Source organism: Grammomys surdaster, unplaced genomic scaffold, assembly GCF_004785775.1.
Source record: "Grammomys surdaster isolate TR1022 unplaced genomic scaffold, NIH_TR_1.0 372, whole genome shotgun sequence".
NCBI lineage: Eukaryota > Metazoa > Chordata > Mammalia > Rodentia > Muridae > Grammomys > Grammomys surdaster.
Window position 1 is genome coordinate 10,737,783 of NW_021604791.1, and position 22,094 is coordinate 10,759,876.

At 41.5% G+C, this 22,094-nt stretch overlaps 2 protein-coding genes across 2 annotated transcripts; both read left to right on the top strand.

The window, feature by feature from the left end:
* Positions 1–499: 499 nt before the first annotated feature.
* LOC114632254 (myosin light polypeptide 6-like) lies at positions 500–1,013 on the top strand. The gene is made up of 2 exons (XM_028780790.1): positions 500–594; positions 629–1,013. The coding sequence occupies exons 1-2, from the start codon at positions 500–502 to the stop codon at positions 1,011–1,013; spliced, it is 480 nt and encodes a 159-aa protein (XP_028636623.1).
* A 1,686-nt stretch (positions 1,014–2,699) lies between these two features.
* Positions 2,700–10,538, top strand: Commd8 (COMM domain containing 8). The gene is made up of 5 exons (XM_028780784.1): positions 2,700–2,785; positions 5,749–5,904; positions 8,109–8,261; positions 8,477–8,632; positions 9,668–10,538. Exons 1-5 carry the CDS (start codon positions 2,720–2,722, stop codon positions 9,686–9,688), a joined length of 552 nt encoding a protein of 183 aa, XP_028636617.1. The 5' UTR covers positions 2,700–2,719; the 3' UTR covers positions 9,689–10,538.
* The last annotated feature ends 11,556 nt before the right edge of the window (positions 10,539–22,094 follow it).

The window sequence follows — 22,094 nt, forward strand, 5'->3', positions numbered from 1 at the left end:
TTGAACTCAAAGAAATCCATCTGCCTCTGCCTTTGGAGGCTGGGATTAAAGGAGTGTGCCACCATGCCTGGATAGAATTACATTTTTTTTTAAAGATTTATTTATTTTATGTATGTGAGTACACTGTAGCTGTCTTCAGACACACCAGAAGAGGGCATCAGGTCCCATTACAGATGGTTGTGAGCCACCATGTGGTTGCTGGGAATTGAACTCAGGACCTCTGGAAGAGCAGTCAGTGCTCTTAACTGCTGAGCCATCTCTCCAGCCCTAGAATTACAAATTTTAATTTAACCTGATTATGGTAACTATGGTGAAAAGAGCTTGGTTGGATTGCTGACCTCTTATAAATTTGAATCTGTAGATGTGTATAGCAGGTACACGTTGTTTGTTGGAGCCTGGGGTCGTATTTGGCTGGTAGTTGTTAACAATGTTGATAAATCCTCAGTTAGAAATAATACCTTTATGGGAAAGGTCCTGCACACAGAGCTGAATAGTCAAGATGTGTGATTTCATTGAGGATCATACTCCAGAATTCAAGGAGTACTTCCAGATCTTTAACCAAAGGGGTAAGGGTAAAACACTGTATCCATGGGGGTACCCATGGGAGCTTTCCCTTCTCTAGAAGAAGGGGGAAGTTAATGAGGGAGGCTGTGGGGATAGGACTAGGAGGAGAGGACAAAGCAGGAGGTGGGGGAGCTGTGATCTCTGAGTTGCTCAGGGTCTTGGGGAACCCTAAGAGTGATGAGATGAATGTAAAGGTGTTGGACTTGGAGCACTTCCTAACCATGCTTCAGACTGTGGCCAAGGACAAGGACCTGGGAACTTATGAGGATTACAGAGAAGACCTTAGTGTGTTGAAGAGGAAGGGTACTGTCGCAGGTGCTGAAATTCATTATGTTCTTGTCATAGTGGGTAAGATAATAGAGGAAGGAGAGATGCTGGTGGCAGGGCATGAGGACAGCAATGGTTGTATCATCTATAAAGAACTTGTTGCAATGGTGTTGAATGTCTGAGGACCTTGTCATATGTGAAAGACAAAGCACTCATTCTGTCCTCAAACTCCACAGCTATCACTCATGTGACTGTGGGCAAGGCATATCTATATCATCTCTCTATCTATATCTATATATCTATATCTGTATCTACATCATCTTTATATATTCCTCCACTAAGTCTGAATCCTGATCTTTAATATGGGTGAGATACTGAGCACACAAGGCTGCAGTGAAGGTTAGTAAGACAAAATAAATCAAGTATTTGTTATTTATTATACGCTTGACAGACATTTGTTTGATATGTTACACTGTATAAAATTCAACTTCCACAAGAGACAATGACACGGCCCATCATTAGATTTGTTAATGTACTTAAATAGGTGTCCAGACAGCTACTCATCTTATTTGGGGATAATAATAATATTTAGAAACTCTCTACTCCCACCTTAAGACAGCTTTCTTTACCTGGAACAATGTGAGTTGTAAATATGTCTTTGTACTATGGCAAAACCTGGAAAGTAGTAGATGTTTTAAGTGAGCGACTAGAGAAAGGAATTTGAGGTTGACCTTGAAAGTGCTACGGGGCAGTTTTCTCAGAATAATTTACAGTTTGGATAGTTCCTTTCTCGTACGGTGTGTCTCGGCACTTTCTAACACTGTTAACCCTAACAATTATACATCGGGCTGTAATCACCCTTTCTGTCTAATTGTTACGGCACCTCCTCATGACAAGGCTCATGCTATCACGAACATTCTAGCACTGGATTGAAATTACAGCTCAAAGAATTTGGGACTTAGTCCTGTGGTAAATGTACGGGTATAGACATGAGTTTTTATTTACCAGCAGGTTGTTTTGTTTCTTAGCTTGGGTAATGAGTATTTGGGTTGCTTAATAATATATAGCTGACTCAGTTAAATAAGAATTTCAGATAAAAAAATAAACTTTTAGCCTAAGGTATGCTATGTAGTATTTTGGATATATTTAAAACATTATTTGTCGTTTCCCTTATACTTCATATTTAACTTTGCCTTTTTACGAGTTCCATCTTGGATGGTGTTTGCTGTTTGCAAATGGGGAAAAAATCAAGTATCTCTTAAGATTAAAAAACAAAAAACAAAAAACGATCTGCCGGGCGGTGGTGGCGCACGCCTTTAATCCCAGCACTTGGGAGGCAGAGGCAGGCGGATTTCTGAGTTTGAGGCCAGCCTGGTCTACAGAGTGAGTCCCAGGACAGCCAGGGCTACACAGAGAAACCCTGTCTCGAAAAACCAAAACCAAAACCAAAACCAAACCAAAAAAAAAAAAAAAATCTAACTTTAATTTCTTTAATTTGTCTTTGAGGACAAGCTTCCTGAATAGGAGACTCAGATTTCTGGGGAAAAGGCCCTGCCTAGGTTCAAACACAGGCTGTGGCTACTCTTACTAGATGGTTTTCTGCAGTGAAGAAGGGTCATGAGATCTGTCACCGAACGCTGTTGCAATGGATCTGAGGTCTGTAAATCTTCCTCCCGATAGCAAGCGGACCGGTAACGACGTCCCCTCAAGCCGAAAAAACCCTGCTTTCTTGTCTACAAGGGAAAACCAAAGATTGAAACTTTGCGCACGCGTACAAGGACTTTGCGCCTGCCCGCCGGCCCCGCCCTCCAGAACATCACGTGGGCGAATCGTAGCGTGAGCCTAAGGGCCAGGCCTGTCACGTGACAAGCATCCTCGCTGCTCGGGGATGGAGCCGGAAGAGGGGACACCGCTTTGGCGGCTGCAGAAGCTGCCTCCGGAGCAGGGCGCCGGGGTGAGGGGTTTGGGAAGGGCATGGGAAGGGCACGGGAAGGCGGGATCGGGACAATTCTTCCGGGGCCGCTGGAGACACAATGGCGGCTTAAGAACTTTGCGCGGGCTTGGGAATGGCCCAGGCCGGGGTGCGTTGTGGGGTCTCTCGGGTGGTAGAGCCCGAGGTCTGCTGCGTCCCCGAGTAGGTCATGCACTCTTTGAGTTCAGGTCTCCTGGACGCCCCCCTGCGTACCTCTTTCTGTGTGAGATACAGCGGATGCGGTGAGGACTCGAACCTGGTCGGACCTGCCTCCTGGAGGGCGGCAGGAACCAACTCCTAACCAGAAAAGAAGTGGCCACTAACTTAAGTGTGACCAAGAGGCGATTGCAGCCGCCAAAAACAACTCACCCGACAAAGCCAGGCTTCTGGAGAGCAGAGACAGCCAGCCAGGCTTTATCTACAGCACACCCTGGGTCCAGACCCCTGTGAAAGTGATTTGATGGTGGCACTAAGCCCTCCCAGGTTTTCATAAGTCTTCATTGTGGCCCTCCTTCCCAAAGTCGGCTCCAGTTGTAGGTGAAAGCAATTTACCTTCACTTTGTCCGTTGCTAGAAAATGTATTTTAAACATTTTCTTTGATTTTTTTTTTTAAACAAATGAGGACTGTGAGCTATATCAGCCACAGGTTTCCAGCAAGCTAGGGCCAAACCTGAAACCTATCTATGGACTGAGTCTCTTAACTTTCAGGGCTCCTTTCCTCCCATATAGAGATGGCCAAAACAGTGGCTCCTGAATCTGAGAGCGGAGCCAGCTCTCTTCCTGGGCTGCTGTCTTTTGCCACCGCTGTGGAGAATCCCTGGTTTGAGACTCCGATCCTTTTTCACCGCATCGGTCCCTCCCTAGCCTGCCTTCTCGGGTGGTGTCACCATCCTCACCGAGCCACTCGATTTAAAAAACTCTGGGTTTTTTCCTTGGACTCCTCTTTTCAACCTCTGTTACCTGTTCACCGTCTCTGCCTCTATAGTTCCCACAATCTCTTACTTAGTCTTACACTTACTCCTGCTCAAAATATCTTGGCAAAGTTGTGGAAAAATGATGTTCATTCCTCACATGAAAGCTGAGCACTGATTAAAGCCTTCACTCCTTTCTGTTGTGTGCAAGACTCTCCGTGATTTGGCCACTACTCACCTTTTCAAAGGTCCTCTGCCCTTTCATGCTTCCCTGCCTCTCAATATTTCAGTTCCCACTCGTGCACTGTGGTTTTAGTTCGCGCGCATGCGCATCGCTGTGGCTGGGAATGCCTGCTGGCTACGCATCCTCTTAATACAGCCCATTTCTTGCTCCTTTGCACCTGCCATGAACACCGTTTCTATGTGCTCTGTCACATGTACTTATTTATATATATACTGTCTTGGTAACTAGATTGGAACTCTGTTATGGTAGAGCGAGCATCACTTATCCCCAATGTTCTCACTTGTAAAATGAGAACAGTCACAGTGCTTACCTCAGAGTTGTAGGGAGCCTCAGGACAGTGTTTGGCAGACATTACAGGTGGCTTTCCTGTTGTATTTTCATTTTATATAATAAGTGCAGCAAACTATATGTGGTTATGAATGAACAAAAGGTGGTATTTGAATTTTTTCTCAGTTTGAATTCTTGGAGTTATATTATGGACAGTATGAGAGAACATGAAATATGTGTAAAACCGTTGGGAAGAATTGAATATGATACAAAAACATACTGTCTTATCATCGGGCATGGGCCAGTGTCGTTAGTCGGTATGTGGAAGTGAGTCAGAAGTTACCCGTCTGTGTGGTGTTAGTGGGAGTTAATGTTTGCCATGGAGTGGGTTAAGATCTAAGACAATCAGAGTCAAAAAACTTTTTAGCTAAATGCTGTTTCCCAGTTTGATTTAAATGGTCTGTTGGCAGGATACAAACGTTGCCCGGAACAATATCACATGAATGTGATTATCTGCCGTAGAAAACCGAAGGCTTCAACTGTGGAAGTAGTGTAACAGCAGTAAGAATGAAGGCAGACTGTCTTCAGATGTCTTGTATCTGCTAAGATGGTACATATGTGCTCATATGTAATTCTATGACATTGTGTGGTCAGGTGACATTTTTCTCTTACATTTGGATCGCAGAGGATTTAACTAAAACAAGGAGTTAGTGGAACTAGGAGGCATAACAGCCAGCTTTGTCCCAAAGCCAGTCTTCATAGTCGTTACTCTGCCATGATTTCTGTTGCTGGTGAGGAGAGTGAAAGGGACCTAGGAAAGATGGCCAGCTTTTCTCAGAGCAAAACAAAACTCAGCACCCCCACTGAGGAGTGGGAGAGTGTTGTGAGAGGGGAGACAAATTGAGAGGCCAAGGCAGTAGTGCTCCTGTGGGAGGCTTTTCTGTCAGAAGAGCACCGTGTTTGATTATTACAGAAATGATGCTTTCAGAGCTTTTAGAAAAACAATAGTGTATCTGTAACATTATTTTACTTCTTAAAGGTAGCTATCATAATAGAAGGAATTTAGCTGGGTTTGGTTGCTCACACCTGGAACTCCTGAATTTGGGAGATTAAGGCAGGAGGATTGCTACAAGTTTGAGGCCAGCCTGGACTATGGAAGTGATGCTCTGTCTCCAAAACAAAACAAAGCAATAAAACAAACAGTGGAAAAGAAAACCAACAATAATAAGTCTTAAAAATAGTTGTGTTTCTGTCTTAGCTTGTTTTATTAAAGGTCTGTCTGCCAACATCTGTGTTCTGCAAGGAACAGAAATCTGTCTTGTCATCTTTTTTTTTTCTTCTTTGAGACAGGGTTTCTCTGTGTAGCCCTGGCTGTCCTGGAACTCACTCTGTAGACCAGGCTGGCCTCGAACTCAGAAATCCCGCCTGCCTCTGCCTCCCAAGTGCTGGGATTAAAGGCGTGCGCCACCACCGCCCGGCTTGTCACTTTCTTTAAAGTACTTTTATTTCCTTTTTCTCCCTAGCTTCTTCATAGAATCGTTGATGGCATCTGCGGCCGGGCTTATCCTGCCCACCAGGATTACCACAGTGTCTGGAATTCAGCTGAATGGAAGCTTGTTCTAGAAGATGTTACCACGTTTTTCAAAGCTGTAGTTGGCAAAAATATTTCTGAAGAAGAGGTAGTTTCAATCCTGACCTCTTTACCTGATACTAAGCACCACCCAGAGGTTCTAACAATGTTCGTGGGATTCTACCCATGTGTTCAGTCACTGCTCACATGCTACAGCAGCCGAAGGTCTAATCATGAGGGAGTGGAGGACCAAATTGGATTTTCTGAGTCATGGCAGCTTTGTCTTAGTTGTTTTTTTTGCTTCCACTGTAACACATCTGAAGCATATAGACGAAGGCAGGATGCTAAAGAACAAGCCTGCGTGTTCGGCTTTCGACAACTAGACAGCTTACACTGGGCCTCATGGGAGTTGTAAATGTTTACAACGTTGTTGAGAACTATTTGCACATATTTATATGAGTTGTTTACTTTAATAAATGGTGTTCTATGTATCTGTTGTGTTGATTTAGAAGATATTCTAGATCTGCATTTCTTTGAATATATACATTTAATCTGTTCCGTCCTTTGCTTTTTCATTCTCTTAATAGGGTGTTTGGGGGAAGTAAGTCTTGAGTTTGATGCAGTCCAGTTTGCCAGGATTTCTTTTGGCGGGTAGTGATAGCTCTGTTGTATTTAAGAAATATAAAGGTATCTTTGTGTGTTTTCCTGTGGAGCTTGATTGTTTTAGCTTCTGTAATCCCTCAGATATATTTTGAATTAATATTTTGTGTGGAACTGGGACCGTCTCGGTTTGTTCTTCAGCTTCCCTCTGACTCACTACCATCTGTTAGACATGTATTGACTGTCGTTGCTCACAGGGCTGCTGTGCAGTGTTTGGTAATAAATCAGGTGGCCATGTGTAGGGTCTGTCTCTGGACTCTATATTGGATTCCAATAGTCTTTGTGTTGGCTTTTGGCAGTTTTACACTGTTTTAATTACCACGGCATTAAGGATATGCTAAGCTAATTCTTGATATCAGCTGGTAGAAGACCTTCAACCTCCTGTTTCTTCAATGTTGACTCTCCTTGGCTCTTTCTGTCTTCATACACATTTTAAAGTCAGCTTGTCAACTGTAGAAGCCGTTTTGAGTTTTCGTGTGGATTGCACAGAGTTTCTAGATTATCTGGGGGAGAGTTGCAGTAGTATTGACTTAGGTTGCCTCTCACTTCTCCCTGTTTTATAATTTTTAATGTAGAAGTCTTACAAGCATTTGGTTAGATTTCTAAAAGATGGAGTTTCTAGTAATCTTGATTTATTTAATCATCAATGGCTAATAGATTTTATCAGCATTTTTTCTGACTTATTTCCCCTTATTTTAATAATATGGTGATTAATTTTGGATATTAAACTAAGCTGTCATTGACTCATTAAATCCAGCCTGGTCATGATGTATCCTTGGTCATGATATATTCATGTGCATGTTAGTTGGATGACCCGCTGTTTTGCTTAGAATTTTTGGATTTCTGTGTGATTGATACTGGCCTGTATACTCTTTCCTACAATACTGTTGTCAAGGTCTCAGGTTTTATTCTGGGTTAGTTGATAACTTTGGGTAAGGTTTTTTTTTTTTTTTTTCCTATCATTTGGAAGAGTTTGTGAATCATTGATTTTCTTTACTTAATTTGTATTAAATGGTATTAAGTTACGTAATTTTTAAGTTGGGAAATATTTATCTCACTTATACAGTTGTCAGTGATATAAACTTGTTAATTCAGTATTAGGCATTTTAATGGTTCAGTGTGTGGTTTACTATATACATTTGAAACTGCTGGTGTGGTGTTGTATACGTCTTGCCATTTGATTAGGTGAATGTTAATATTTTTATGTTCTGAAACCTCAGTAAAGCTTTCTTGAGTTTCTGGCAGCAACTAAAAGTATGTGTTAATATCTCAGTGAATATGCGCTTACCCAGTTCTCTTTAAAACCGTAGGCTATGCTGGGCTGTGTGTTTTGGAGCTGTGCAGTTAGGCACACACAGCTGTAGGACTTGGGGTTTTCTCGTGCGTTTCTTCTGTTTCTTGTAGACTCCTTGCTGGAAGGGCTGTGGCTCAGTGTGCACAGATCTCTCTCGCTTTGTCAGGCAGCCGCTTTCTTAGCATCTGGCTTGCAGGAACTTGTTAAGATCTGTCTGGGTTACACATTTTCAGCTTACGCTTTTTATAGTTATTGAGGTATCTCTTTTTATTATACTGTCATTTTAAGAGGATGGCGGGCTTTCACACTGGAAGCTGCAGGCCCTTTTGCTTACTCTCTGGCCGTTTGTGTTTTCATAGACACTGCAGCAACTGAACCAACTGAATTCATGTCATCAAGAAGCTGTTTTGAAATGTTTAAAGAGTAGGAGACATGAGATCAAGCAGGCCCTGTTAGGAGAAATAGTTGATATTTCTTGTGCGCAGCTGCAGGATTTTGATTGGCAGTTAAAGGTAAGAGTCTAGTTATTTATATGTTTTTGTGTGTAATATTTAAGTGCACTTATTCTTTTAAAGTAAAATTGCCTAAAATTGGTTATATTGAGACTACGTCGTTCCAAGGTAATAGCAAACCTCATGTAAATGACTGGTTTTGTGTTAACTTGAACGTAAGAGCATTCTCAGCAGCCAGGCCACGTGTGGTGTCATCATACTAACACTTTCGACAGCTTGCCCTTTCTAGTGACAAGATCGCCACCTTGCAGATGCCCCTTTTAACCCTTCACCTGGATGTGAAGGAAAACGGCGAGGTGAAGCCGTACACTGTGGAAATGGGTAAAGAGGAACTTCAGAACCTGATCAGCTCCTTGGAGGCGGCTCATAAGGTATTCGCTTAAATTGGATCCGACAGTAGTGTAGCTGCTTAAGTCAACCCCTGAGTAGGAAAAGTAGAATTCCAGCTGGGTTTTAATGTGTCTCACTTCACTAATACTTAATATCAAGCACAGAAAAGACTTGGTTGGGATGTTCTGACCTCTACTTTAGCAGTTGAGTTAATTATAGCTTACAACATTTGGTTATCAAGTTCTGAATTTAATTACCTAGTAGTTATTTCTGAAAAAAAAAATAGCAGTATTATTTCAACTATACATTTTGTTTTCCTTTGATATTCATTAAGCTTAAAAATAAAGTTTACCTTGAGACCATGAAATTAGTTGATTCTGAAGCTTCTCTAGTTAAAAAATAACCTTCATGATTTTATAACAAAAAAAGAAATGTCTTATTTGGATGGACAAATGTTAAAAATTGCTCCTGTAACATTCTGAGTGTGGGAGATAAAATATAACTGTAGTTATGACAGGATCAGGCTGACAAGTGATCGAATTAGTGAATGTTCCAAATCTTCCTATCAGCAGAGTTGTATCTGAACCCCAGCAGCCAGGCCCAGTGTGTAGTACACAGAAAACAGTGTTTAAATAGCAGAGATTTGCTGTGGGGAAGAGGAAAACATGATTTTTATTGTCAGTGTTTGCTCCTTCTTAGGCAGCTCTCAGGGACTGGCTCCCAGTTCTCCCTGGTCACCTCCCTGGCTGGCATGATTCTCCTACATTCTTCTGCCCCTTTAAGCCCCAGTAACCCTTCTTCCCATTCTGCCTAGTTGCTCACATTTTAATTTAGCCTTCATGATTGACCCTCATGTCCAGTAACTATACTTGCAACCGAAGCCTGCAGGCCTTCGGGGACGTGGGTGTGGTGGAGCCTGGTCTGAGTACTGAGTGCTGAGTGACGGAGCCCAGACCTTGGAGCCATAAGCCCCTGTCCCCATTTGCCTGTTGTTCTTCACATTCAGAGTTCATCTAGCACATAGCAGCTTCCTTCTAGTCTGCCCTGACATGGCTCCTCCCCATTTGTGTTTTCAGGTGGTCCTGCAGTTAAAATAACTGGAACTGGAGAACATCAGCGCTGTCAGATTTCAGTGCTGAGTGAACGCTGTGCTCGGAGGGTGGATGCTCCAGCAGCTGAGGAGCAGCTGCCGCGCTGACATTACAAAGATGAGAATCTGTCAGGAACCCTGAAGGACAGGAAATTTCGTGACACAGGATGAAAGAGGAAAACGCTGAAGCCGCAGCCCGTGTCTTCAGTGACTGCTTTGTCTCATTTATTAAATATTGAGAAAACTTTGTAGATAACGCTTTATCAAAAGGTAAAAATAAGTTCTGAAGTAATGTAAACACACGCAGAGCACAGACCTACTGGACTGTTCTTAAATGTGAATAGCAAGATGTGTTCTCAATATATAATTTGCGATATTTGAAAATAATGTTTTAAGGCATATCCAAGCTACATATGTAACTTAGGAGGTTCTATGTCTTTCTCATGTTTCAAAGAAAATATTTTTAAGTTGTAAACTTTTAGAGAGAGAAAAGTCTGTTATCAGACATGAGCAAGAAAACATTTAAAATTTGTATATGTAATTTGGGAATAATTTGAATAACATAAAATTCCTAAGAATTTTATAAACTAAAACATAAACTACAAGAAATGAGAATAACATGGCTATTTTTCACATCTTCACTTCCTTGGGAGACGTAGGTCTAAGAAAATGAGAAAGTTGTCATGATGGTGTGGTTACATATTGTTACTCACATGCAAGGATGTTGTATAAGGTCCGAATATGGAATTTGAACTTTTGGATGGTGACAAAGTAATTGTAATACACTTACCATGTATCACCTCAGCTAACTGAAAATAAGCGTTCTGAACAAATAAAAGTGTCTGGTTGTCTCTTTATGAGTTGCTTGATTTCAGTGACTTCCTGAATAGCTCAGTGGTTGGTATGTAATTAACAGGTCACTGCTGTTTGCAGTTCTGTGGCTGTCTGGAGCAGGAGCATCGATGACTGTTGTTCTCCTCATCCGGCTGCGGGCAGGCTCAGACAAGGCTGCTCCATGGGCTGTGGCATAGCAGTGATTAGGAAAGGAGCTTGGGCCAGAGTGTTCTCAGTGTGCTGCTTTTCTCCTCAGGAAATGTGGGTGTGGAAAGTGGATCTAACCAGTATGCTCATGCAGTTGCCGATTTCCTTTTAGACAGATTCTTTCTTTCTTTTTTTTTTTTTTTTCAGTGAACCAATAATTTTATTGAGGTTACTTAAAGGAATATGAGTCAAGGGTTAGTTACAGAAACAGAAATTACTCTAAGACAGATGCAAAACCAAGGCCCTCTTCAGCTGGGTAACATCTCACAAAAACTGGGAACTTGTAGCATTGTCCTGTCCAGCAGGGCATTAAACAGGGGTCTGGGGAGATCACCTGAAAGAGAAAGTTGGGGACAGTCCGATGCAAAGAAGGCGGTCTGTCTATAGTCTGATCAAATCTGATCAAATCGCCAATTTTACTTTTTTCTTTTTTTTTAATATATATATATATAAATAATTTATTTATTTTTCAAATTATAATTTATACTCATTCACATAGGGGTTATAAACACAAAAAGGCAGGATGTGGGGAAGGGGATGACACTGGAGCGTGGGTGTTCAGGGGGAATACAGATATCTTTCAGAACAGGGTATCAGCTGGTTGAGGGTTCAGGGGACAGGTCGATATGACTCTGCCTATGATTCACTTGTTGGTGTTGTCTGCCAAGGCTACCCGTTTACAAGGTCTGTGACTACTCAGGCTGGTAAATTGTCACAAAAACTGCCTATTTACAATAGCTTATAGCCATCTGTTTCAGTGTTTATCCACAGAGACCCAAGACTTGGTGTTAGTATACATGTATGACAGGCCTATTGCTAATTTTAGGCCTATGGCTGAATTTAGGCCTACAGTGTGTAAGCAGGGCTGCCCCTGACATCTCCCTTCTCTAAGTATAGAAGGGCTGTGGCAATTCTAAACTTGTGAAGGCAGGGATAGAGGCCTGACCTCCAGTATGTGAAGGGGACCTTGTAATGGCTCCAGTCCCCCTGTCATTGTCCAGTGAGGCATGAGGGCCATACCCATCCCGATTAGACAGATTCTTTAAGTCAGATGCAGCGTTGGCAGCTTGCAGAGCAGTGTGTCGGGAAGCCTGGTCCTGCAGCCTCTATGGCTTCCTTCCTTTTGGCTTAGCCTCTTTATAAGAGAATACCTTGTTCTCTTCCACCCCCAACAGCCTGTTGCACAGTTTCTTTGATTGGCACACAGTTTGATTGACACTCTGTGCAAGGCCCTTATTGAAAGTGACCAACGTTTTACTCATGAAAAGGTTACCATGGTCACAAGTGTGAATACAATCTCACCTGTAAGCTTTCTTTTGTCTTCCATAGTCTCCATCCCTGGGCGTTCACCCTAGGTCACCACTGCTGTACTTCTTTGTCACCATGAATGAGTGAAAATGGAATCATACAGTATTTATTCTTTTTCTCTTTACTGTTGGTAACAGGATGCAGGGTGGTGTGCTTTACCACCAGGCTCAGCCTGTCTCCAAAACAAACAGTAACAAGACAAATTAAATCTGGCTTTTCCCAGCATCTTTCTTTGTTCTTGGACAGGACCTTACGCTGTTGCCTAGGCTGATCTAGAACTCCGCTACATAGACCAGGCTGGGTATTGAGCTCATGACAGTCACTTGGCTTCAGCTTATTAAATACTGGGATTGCTGATATCAGCCAGCATGCATGATATTAGCATGACTTCGAGTTTTATTCCTACTGCACTTCAGTACTTTGTTCGTTCTTATTGTTGAAAAGCATCATGTTGTGTAACTCACAATTTTTTGTTGTTTTCAACATTTGCCTATTATAGCAAAGAGAATGCTGTGAGCATTTGTGTGCCTATCGTATCATGACAAATGGTGTCTTTAGAGTGATATAGTCAGCTCCTGTGATAGGCTTATACTTACCTTTTTAAGATAAGATCACAATTTTTTCAGAGGGATTTTTACTCGTTTTCTACTCCCACAAGTTTAGTGACTGTAATAGTTTGTATATGCTTGGCCCAGGGAGTGGCACTATTAGAATGTATGGCTCTGTTGGAGTAGTGGATTTAATCAAAGCCACATTCAGATGGGTTTGCTTTTCCTGAGTATAAGTTTATTTGGGCTATTCATAATGCTACTAACATTAAGATTAGGGATAGTAAGGCATTTGTTAAGATGATAATAAGTTTATTACTCTCTTCTGAAGCTTTATCAGAGTCTACTAATTGGAAGTCAGTTATATTTATTATACTGAGAGGGTAGGGCCCTCATCAATAGATAGATACATATAGGAAAAGTCAGACTACATCTACAAAGTGTCAATATCATGCCAATATCACTGTGGGTGTGGGCTGTAAGACACTCATCCTAGCTACCTGGAAGCCAGTCTTCCACTAGCATTCAGATGAAGATGTAGAACTCTCAGCTCTGCCTGCACCATGCCTGCCTGGACGCTGCCATGCTCCCACCTTGATGATAATGGACTGAACCTCTCAACCTGTAAGCCAGCCCCAATTAAATGTTGTCCTTATAAGAGTTGCCTTGGTCATGATATCTCTTCACAGCAGTAAAACCCTGACTAAGAAAGTAACATTCTGATCCACCTTCCCTTGGTGTGACTGCTCCTCCTGGTTTCAGCTATGTTGGTGTGCATGATATGGGATCTCATTGTGTTTCTAACAGTCACTTAATGACCAATCACGTTCATCATCTCTTAACATACTTCTGCTGTCTGCACATCCCACTGGACTCTGTTCAGAGCTAGCGCCCATTTTTAAGGTGGATTTTTAGTTTTGGTTCTTAGTATTGTGCTTTGACTGTTCCTTTCCAAATGCAAGGCCTTCACATACTCTCCTCTGCACTGCATCTTCTTGTTTTTCCTATAAATAGATGAGGAATGGGAAGATCAGCTTTAGGCAGGAAGATGAAGAGGATGTCAGAGAACTTCCATATCACTGCTAGTTTCTCCTCTTAACTGATTACGCTGTAGGGCACTTGTATTTGGTGAAATAAAACATGACCATTAGCAAACTTTTATAGGTTATTTGGGATTTCCTAAGATTTTTATCTGCCTCCCTCACCCTTGATGACCTTGATCTTATGGAGAAATGTGTGTGACCCTCACAGACATGTTATCAGTGGTTTTCTTATAGACTTGAGTTACAGGTTTTGGGAGAGAAGATTGCAAAGCCAAAGTGTCATTTTTATCACCTGATTTATGACCTGATGTGACTATAATCGCACTGTGAGGTGACTTTCTTGTTCCAGGCTCTTCTCTTTGGGTGGGCATGGCTGTGTTCAGCCTGGACCAGAGCCATGGGGAGTTCTGCTCCTTACCCAGTTGAAGGGTCTATAGAAGTTGTGTGTAATTCGAATTTTTTCCTGTGTTTTCTCCCATAAATTATTTTGCTATTTATACCATAGACTCATGGATATTTTGTGCTTTGGAATGTAATCCCATGTTATTTTATTACTGACATTATTTTTTTTTAAGATTTTGCTTATTGTATGTACATGAGTACACTGTAGCTGTCTTCAGACATACCAGAAGAGGGCATCAGATCCCATTACAGATGGTTGTGAGTCACCATGTGATTGCTGGGAATTGAACTCAGGACCTCTGGAAGAGCAGTCAGTGCTCTTAACTGCTGAACTATCTCTGTAGCCCTACTGACATTATTTTAGCTTTGCCCTTGGGAGGCTCTTTGGGTTGGTTACTGTTGCTGGAATTTCAACCCCAATAAGCCCATATTAAAAAAAAAAAAAAACCATGTAATCCAGTTTTTATATTTATAAGCTGTGTACCTAGATTGGGCAGATCTAGCACTATACTGACTTACTCCCCAGCTATAAGACCCTTTGCTACTTGCGGTTCTCTTGGCCATATGATTCTGCTCCATTTTGGCTTCCTCTTCCTCTCCTCTTCTGTCCTCTCTCCTCCCTTCTCCTTCTCTCTCCACCTGTCTGTATTCTCTAAGACCTCCCATCCCATCTTTCCCCTCCACTGCCTTTATTGACCAGTTAAAATGGGAAAAAGGTTCACATGAGATCTTCTGGCCAGCCCTTTTGAGGAATTACCATCAAAATTAACATCAGAATACAAACAGCATCAGGGCAACCCACAACAGGTTACTGTGTCCCTTTGACACATTTCTGTCAGTGGGGTGGGATTTCCTTTTTAATAGTGAAACATTTTTATTTTTTACCATTTTGCTTTGAAAAGGCAATGCTCTACATTCTGAGAGCATACGGTTTTCTAGGCTCCTCTTTGTATAACATTTCTTTATAACAAAAGACACATTTATTTTTATTTTCAGTGTGTGTTTTGCTTGTGTATATATCTTGGCACCACAAGCATACCTGGTGCCTGGAGAGGCCCGAACAGGATGTCAGATGCCCTAGAACTAGAGATACAGACAGTTGTGAGCTACCATCTGGGTGCTGGGAATTGAAGCTAGGTTCTCTGGAAGAGGAGCCCCTGCTCTTAACAACTGAGCCATCCCTCCAGTTCCTGTGCAATAGTTCTTGTCCAATCCTAGAATTAGCCAGTTCTCCAAGAAGTCCAGGACCCTTTTATTGAAGGCAGATACTCAAAACCAGCTGAGGTATGCTGTGCTCATTGCTGTTGGGGGCTCTCTTAGGCTTTCACTGTACAGACAGAACAAAGCAACTGTGTGTGTATATCCTGCCCACGTACAGACACACACCTGTAAATATATATATATATATATAATATAAATTATAATATATTATAATTATATATAAATTATAATTATAAATATAAATATATAAAATTATAATTATATAATAATATATATTATAATATATATAAATTATATATATATATATTCCTGTGTGTCTACATTAAACTAAATGACTTCATACTGATGGCCAACTCTAATCTGTTGTTGTGCAGGTCATTGTAGCCTCTTACCCTTATCTATAAATTTCTGCTCCACAAGAACCATGATCCCTAGCAAGTGCCATCCAGTTACTGAATGGTGCAATTCCATGGCACATATGAAGAATACCAGAATTATTCATCTGCGTGCCTATAGGCGCTTTTTTGCGTCTGTGTATACTTTCAGCTTTAGTTGTTGTGTATATCAACACCTTTTCATCCTCTCCCACCTGCTTCAGTGGAGTTGTTTCATGCATCAGTGGTACAGGCAGACTTTTATTTTGTTTTATTTTTTGCCAGACTTACTACCATAATGTTCCCTTGGACCCTTTTACTTGCCAAATGATTTTAAAACTTGCATACATTTGTGTAAAATAGTTGTCTAGTGAACCCTGCATGTGTCTGGGATACTGTTCAACACCATGAAAAGCCTGTCTTCACCCGTACAGCTCTCTACCATCCTAAGAAGCTCTGACTGCTTCTCTAAATCTCTAACGTGTTTCCTTTTTCAGACTGTCATATGGAATCGTAGCATGTTGTCAGAGTAGCTGCTTTTGCAGAGCAGAAGGTGTCTACGTGCCAGCCTCACCTGTTCATGGCTCATTTCCCTTTTAATCTTCGAGGTTTCTCTATACTAATTTCTCTACTTGTCACAACTGTGAAGAAAGCGGCTGTAAACATCCTTAGACAGTATAATTGGATAGTGCACAGGAGCATGGCTGATAGATTGTATAGTAAGGTTATGTTTACCAAAGAAACAGAAGAAACAGCCAATATGCTCTCTCCCAGTTAGAGAGATTTGTGACTTTCTCAGTCAGTGCTCAAATGCTGGTTCCCTCTGGTGTCTGACTTTGGTACTGCAGTTTCCCTGGGACAAACCACCCTTCCCACTAGTCCCAGTCCAGTGGCTTCTGTACTCTTCTGGGTCCTGTCAGTGCTCTCTGTCAGAGATCGTGGACAATCCTGAGAAGCCAGAATACATGTTCTTTTGTTCCTTTTCACTCACAGTGAGAAGCTAGTGGTCTTTATCAATCTCTTCTACACTGCAGGGGAGCAACCCACCATCTTTTGGTTTTAGCAGGGTACTGGCATCCAGACACATCAAGGTCTGTCCACTCTTTGAGACAGGAACCTGTCATTTAGGCAGTCTTACAAAGTACCATAATGTGGATTTGTGCTGGTGTTTCTTTTCCCTGGGAGAAGCCAGGAATAAAGCCTTCCTTGCTGGTCCCACCTGGATGGATGGAGGCAGGAGATGGGTGGGAATTTTACTATCAGAGATGGTAGCTTTGTTCCAGTCCATGGTTACATTTCTTAACTGAGTTTTATTTTATTCTCTACATTGAAATCAAAGTGGTTTCCATACAATATATTATACGTGATTTCCTCTCCTTCGTCTCCTCTCAGGTCCTTCCTCTCTCCCCACACTTCCAACTACATCCCTTTTCTCTTTCTCTCCTAAGAAAACAAACAGGCAAATAAGAAAAGCAAAAAGCATAAGAAAAGAATAAACTAACAAACAAGAGAGAAAGAAAGAACACTAGAAATGTATACATGTGCACACACATGGCGTGCATGCACAGACACATGTACACACACTCATATACAACATTAACAACTCCATATCAAAAACCATAACATATAAGAAAAAGACCAGTAAGGTTAAAAAGAAAAAAGAAAAAAGCCAAATAAAGCAATGGGACAAAAAACCCAATCAGACAAACAAACAAAAACAAACAAACAAAAAACAAAAAAATCTCTCCAAAAATGCCTTTGAGTTCACTTGGCTATCACTGCTGGGCATTGGGCCTGCCTTTAAGTATGGTTTGTATACCCAGTGAGACTCCTATAGAGAAACAAATTTTTCTTTTGCCCATGGCTGTCAATTGGAGATCGATTCTTTGCTGGGGATTGGAGCTCGTGTGTAACTTGCCATCTCTGCTCTGGGGCCTCATCTGGTCTGGATCCGTGTGGGCTCTATGGATGCTGCTCCAGTCCCTGTGAGTTCACATGTGTGATAGTCCTGTTGTGTCTGGAAGACACTGCTTCCTTGATCTCATCCACCTCTCTGGCTATTACAGTCTTTGCACCTCATCTGCAGAGTTTCCTGAGCCTGAGGGGAGGGGTTTGGTGAGGACATGTGGTTAGGACTTCGTGTTCATTCTGAGATCTCTCACTACATGCTGTCCAGTCATGCGTCTCTGTATTGGTTCTCGTCTACTGTGGGAGAAAGCTGTTCTGATGACAGCCAAATGAGACATTGATCTATGGGATAGCAGAGTGCCTGACTCTAGGAGTCTTAAATGAATTTTAATTGCCTATGAAGGAGCTGACTTGTGTGTTGTGTTGTTGTCTTGGTATCTCTGTGGTGCTGGGGAAGAATGAAAGTCTGGGTCTCAGTTTCTGAGTCTGGTGTCTGTCTGCTCATTGCGCATTTTTAGGACCAGCAAATTGCTATCCACATTCTTAGCATTTATGTTGTTGGAATGGTGGATATTGAGAGTCATCAATGAATGGTGTTTGTTGATTCCTGTTATTTTATTGTTGTCATGTGTGTGTATGTGTCTGTATGTGTATGTGAATGTCTGCCTGCCTCCCACCCCCCCCCTTGTTTTGCTGGTCTGAGATTGTTTATTCCTTGTGTTTTCTTGGGTATAGTTAACCTCTTTAGATTAAAGTTTTCCTTCTAGCACCTTCTGTAGGGATGAGTGTGTAGATAGATATTGTTTAATTTTTATTTTATTGTGGGATGTATTATTTTCTCCATCTATTGTGATTAAAAGTTTTGCTGGGTATAGTAGGCCGGACTGGTGTCAGGAACATCTGTTCAGGCTCTTCTGGCTTTTAGAGTCTCCATTGAGAAATCAGGTGTCATTCTAATAGGGTCTGCCTTTCTATATAAATACATACATGTACACTTACACCTACATGTACACATACACATATACATATATATTGGTCTTTTTCCCTTGAAGTTTTTAATAGTCCTTTTTTGTTCTGCACATTTAGTGTTTTGATTTATTATGTGCTGATGGAATTTCCTTTTCTAGTCCAGTTTATTTAGTGTTCTGTACACTTCTTGAACCTACATAGGCAATTCCTTCTTTAGGTTAGGGAAACGATTTTTGTTGAAGATATTTTCCGTGCCATTGACCTGGGTTTCTTCCCCTTCCTGTATTCCTATTAGTCTTAGATTTGGTCTTTTCATAGTGTTTCAGATTTCTTGGATGTTTTGTGCCTGGACTTTTTCATATTTAATGCTTTCTTTGGCTGAAGTATCTATCTCTTCTACCATGTTTTTAATGCCTGAGATTCTCTCTCCCATCTCTTGATTTCTGTTGGTGAGGCCTGGCTCTGAGGATCCTGTTTAAGATTCTACATTTTTCACTTCTAGATTTCCCTCACTTTGGGTTTTCTCTGTTGATTCTGTTTCTACCTTCAGATCTTGAATGACTTATTCATTTCCTACCACGGTTGTTTCATTTTCAGAGATTTCTTTAGGGAATTTATTAATTTCCTCTTCAAGGATCTCTATCACAGTCAGCTGTCTTAAGGTCTTTGTCCTGTGTTTCAGCTATGTTGCAATACTCAGAGAGACTACTGTGGTAGAGTTGCTGGGCTCTTGTGGAGACATATGGTCCTGCCTGTTATTGATTGTGTTTTTACGCTGGTGTCTGGGCAACTGGGATTAGGAAGATTGTAATTTTAGGTGCTGCTATCTGTGTTTGTCTGTGTTGAGTGGGTATTTTGGTCCTTGGTTTTTGTTACCCTCTCTGGTTGTTCTTAAGAGGGAGTGGTGGTTGTGTGTTGCTTGGAAGGGAATTTTTCTGGGATCCTGATAGGTGTGGCCAGTGGTGATTCTAGGTAAAATGTGTTCTTTGCTACTGGGAGCTGACACTTAGGGATGGGTTTGGGCTAGGGGAGCTGGCTGAAGGAGTGCACAGGAGGGAGGCAAGCAGGGTATTTCACCTGGATCTGCTTAGTTCCTTGAGAATGGGGGGAGGTAGTAAGGAGAGACTGCAGCAGGCAGTCTGCTCCAGATGTGCAAACGAGACGCAGGGATCAGATGCAGAGGAGAGGAGGAAGAGTGAAGAGCTGAAGTTCCCCTACCTGTTTCTCCCGACTACTCCTACTCGCTTCTCTGGCTCTAGGCTGAGTTTCTAGGGTATGCCTGCTGGACTTGGGAGCTGGAATAATAGAATAAAGTGGAGAGGAAGGTTGGAGATCTGTGTGATCCACTGGAGATGGAGATGGGGGCTGGGGGAGGCTGCCATAAGTGGTCTGCTACAGACCTAGGGATGAGATTAGGGGAATGGATTTGGAGAAGAGAGGGTTGTGAAGATGTTCCGTTACCTGCTTCCTTGGCTGGGACAAGTTGTAGACTCTTGATGTAGAACCTGGAAGGTTTGTGTGTTTGGAAATTTTCAGGATTGTTAAAAGGCTAAGAGAAATGATGCGACAGACTTGGAGGTGACATCACTTGGATTGTAGTGACAGCAAAGACGGCACAGACATCCCTAGGCCTCTAGAGCGTGCACATCAGCAGAAGATGGAAACTCTCACCAGTTTTGCCTGGCCGCTTCCACGCTGACTCTGCAATCCCTGGGACTGTGAGAATGGACTGCTTTGCTCTAATGTCATTTAGTTAGTTTTTCTCTGCATCTAAATTGTGATTTTTTTTTCCTCCGAGGCTGAGAACACTTACATTGTTACCCGAGCCTTTCCCACGTTGTCCTTGCATAATAACTAGTAGCTGCTTGCTGAGTTAATAACACTCTGTTTTTCTTTGTTTAGGAAGATGAAAGATATGAACCATCTATTTTACATTTCTTACTAAACACATTACTTCTGCCTTTTCTAATTTAGATAAAATTGGATGGGTATTTACTTCTCCCACATTGTGCTAGCCTCCTGGGAACAGTTGCCAATATTGAATGCCATGAAAAGGCACTTCTTCAGGATGAAGCTCAGTGCTCCAATAAAGTAGCAATTCCCAGTTATTTTGTTAGATAGATGTTAAACTTGTCCCTAGGCTGGAATTGAGACTTTTATTGGAAGCTATTTTGCTAGTCATCAATTAACAGATAAATGAACCTCACGACTTCCTCAGTCTGTTCGTTATTTTATTGTCAATACTTTCTCAAGGAAGAGAAGGAGTTTGGAAATCAGAGATCTTCGAATGAGGGAAGACCGACAGACGGCTCTCACATTCATGTGTACAGTAGAGATTAAAAATAAAACTGACATGAGCCACCTCACAAGTGGATACCTACTGACTTTGTTTTAGACATCAATTTCAGTACAAGGAGAGACTGGTCATGTCTGTCCCCCATCTACAATAGCAATGTTCCTTCTGTTCATGTTTATAAGGCATGTTTCCTAAAGAATGTGTTTGAAAGTACTGTAGAAACCAATTTCCACCAAAGTGCAGCCTCTTCTTCACTTTTTTCCCCCAGTTGTTGGATACTCTGGCAAAGCATTTCTTTTACATAGAGGGCTTTGGCTTTGTATTAATCTTTACAATAAATGCTGTCAAACGATAACTCTAAATATTCTAAAGGGTTATAAAAAGATAGGCCTGAAACCTCACATTTTTAAAGCGTAGTACAAAGTAGGCTTTTTATACGGAGCCATTCACAATTGGTTTCTTAATTTTTTTTTATTGAAATAAGCTGACACAAATCGTACATATTTACAGCAGTAAATTCCGTTTCAGAAGCTTCACAGTTAACAAGCAGAGCTGATGACCTCTGACACCAGCCTTTCTGAGGTGCTATCTGCCTCTCCTTTGCTACAACAGGGTAAAATCTTGTATACCAATGCAAACAATAGCATGTTTTTATAGCAAAGCCACACTGTTAACAGAAAGGCCAAGTGAAGGACAGTCCCGTGACTGTGGGAAGCTGTGAGTCAGGAAATCGAGAGCACAAGCATCTCTTGTGTCCTTACCTGATAGCATGTAATTTGATTCTGTATCTTACAGGAATGCACAATTGTCTGACGGATGACTCGGAATAGAAAGAAGGCGGTGAAGGGATGGAGGGGAGGGAGTCAGAGGCCACTAAACAAGTCCTCCTTCACAAATTCACTGTTTACAGAGAGGTCTGCTTTTTGTTTGTATAGATCACAGTTCACAGGCTTCATGGATTTTGTCCACAGATAGCTTTTGAGATAATAAAGGCAAATGTCACTTGTTTTTTTTTTTTTAGCACATAAAAAGAAATTAATGAAATAAAATATCCTAATTGAATCCCCAACAGAAAGGAAGAAAGCTTAGTGTATGAAATTTGATTTCAAATGTAAAAAGCGACAGAAAGTCACAAATCCTGTTAGACAGACGGCGATTTCAGTCAGAAAATGCAGCATATATTGATATAAAATAGAAATCTTGAGTTATAAAAGTAAGGAGTCCATCTTTTCCTTTCTTGGCATCTGCTTAAGCCTGTGCCATTTCATTAAACTCTTTTTTTTCTACAGGTTTTCAGAAATAC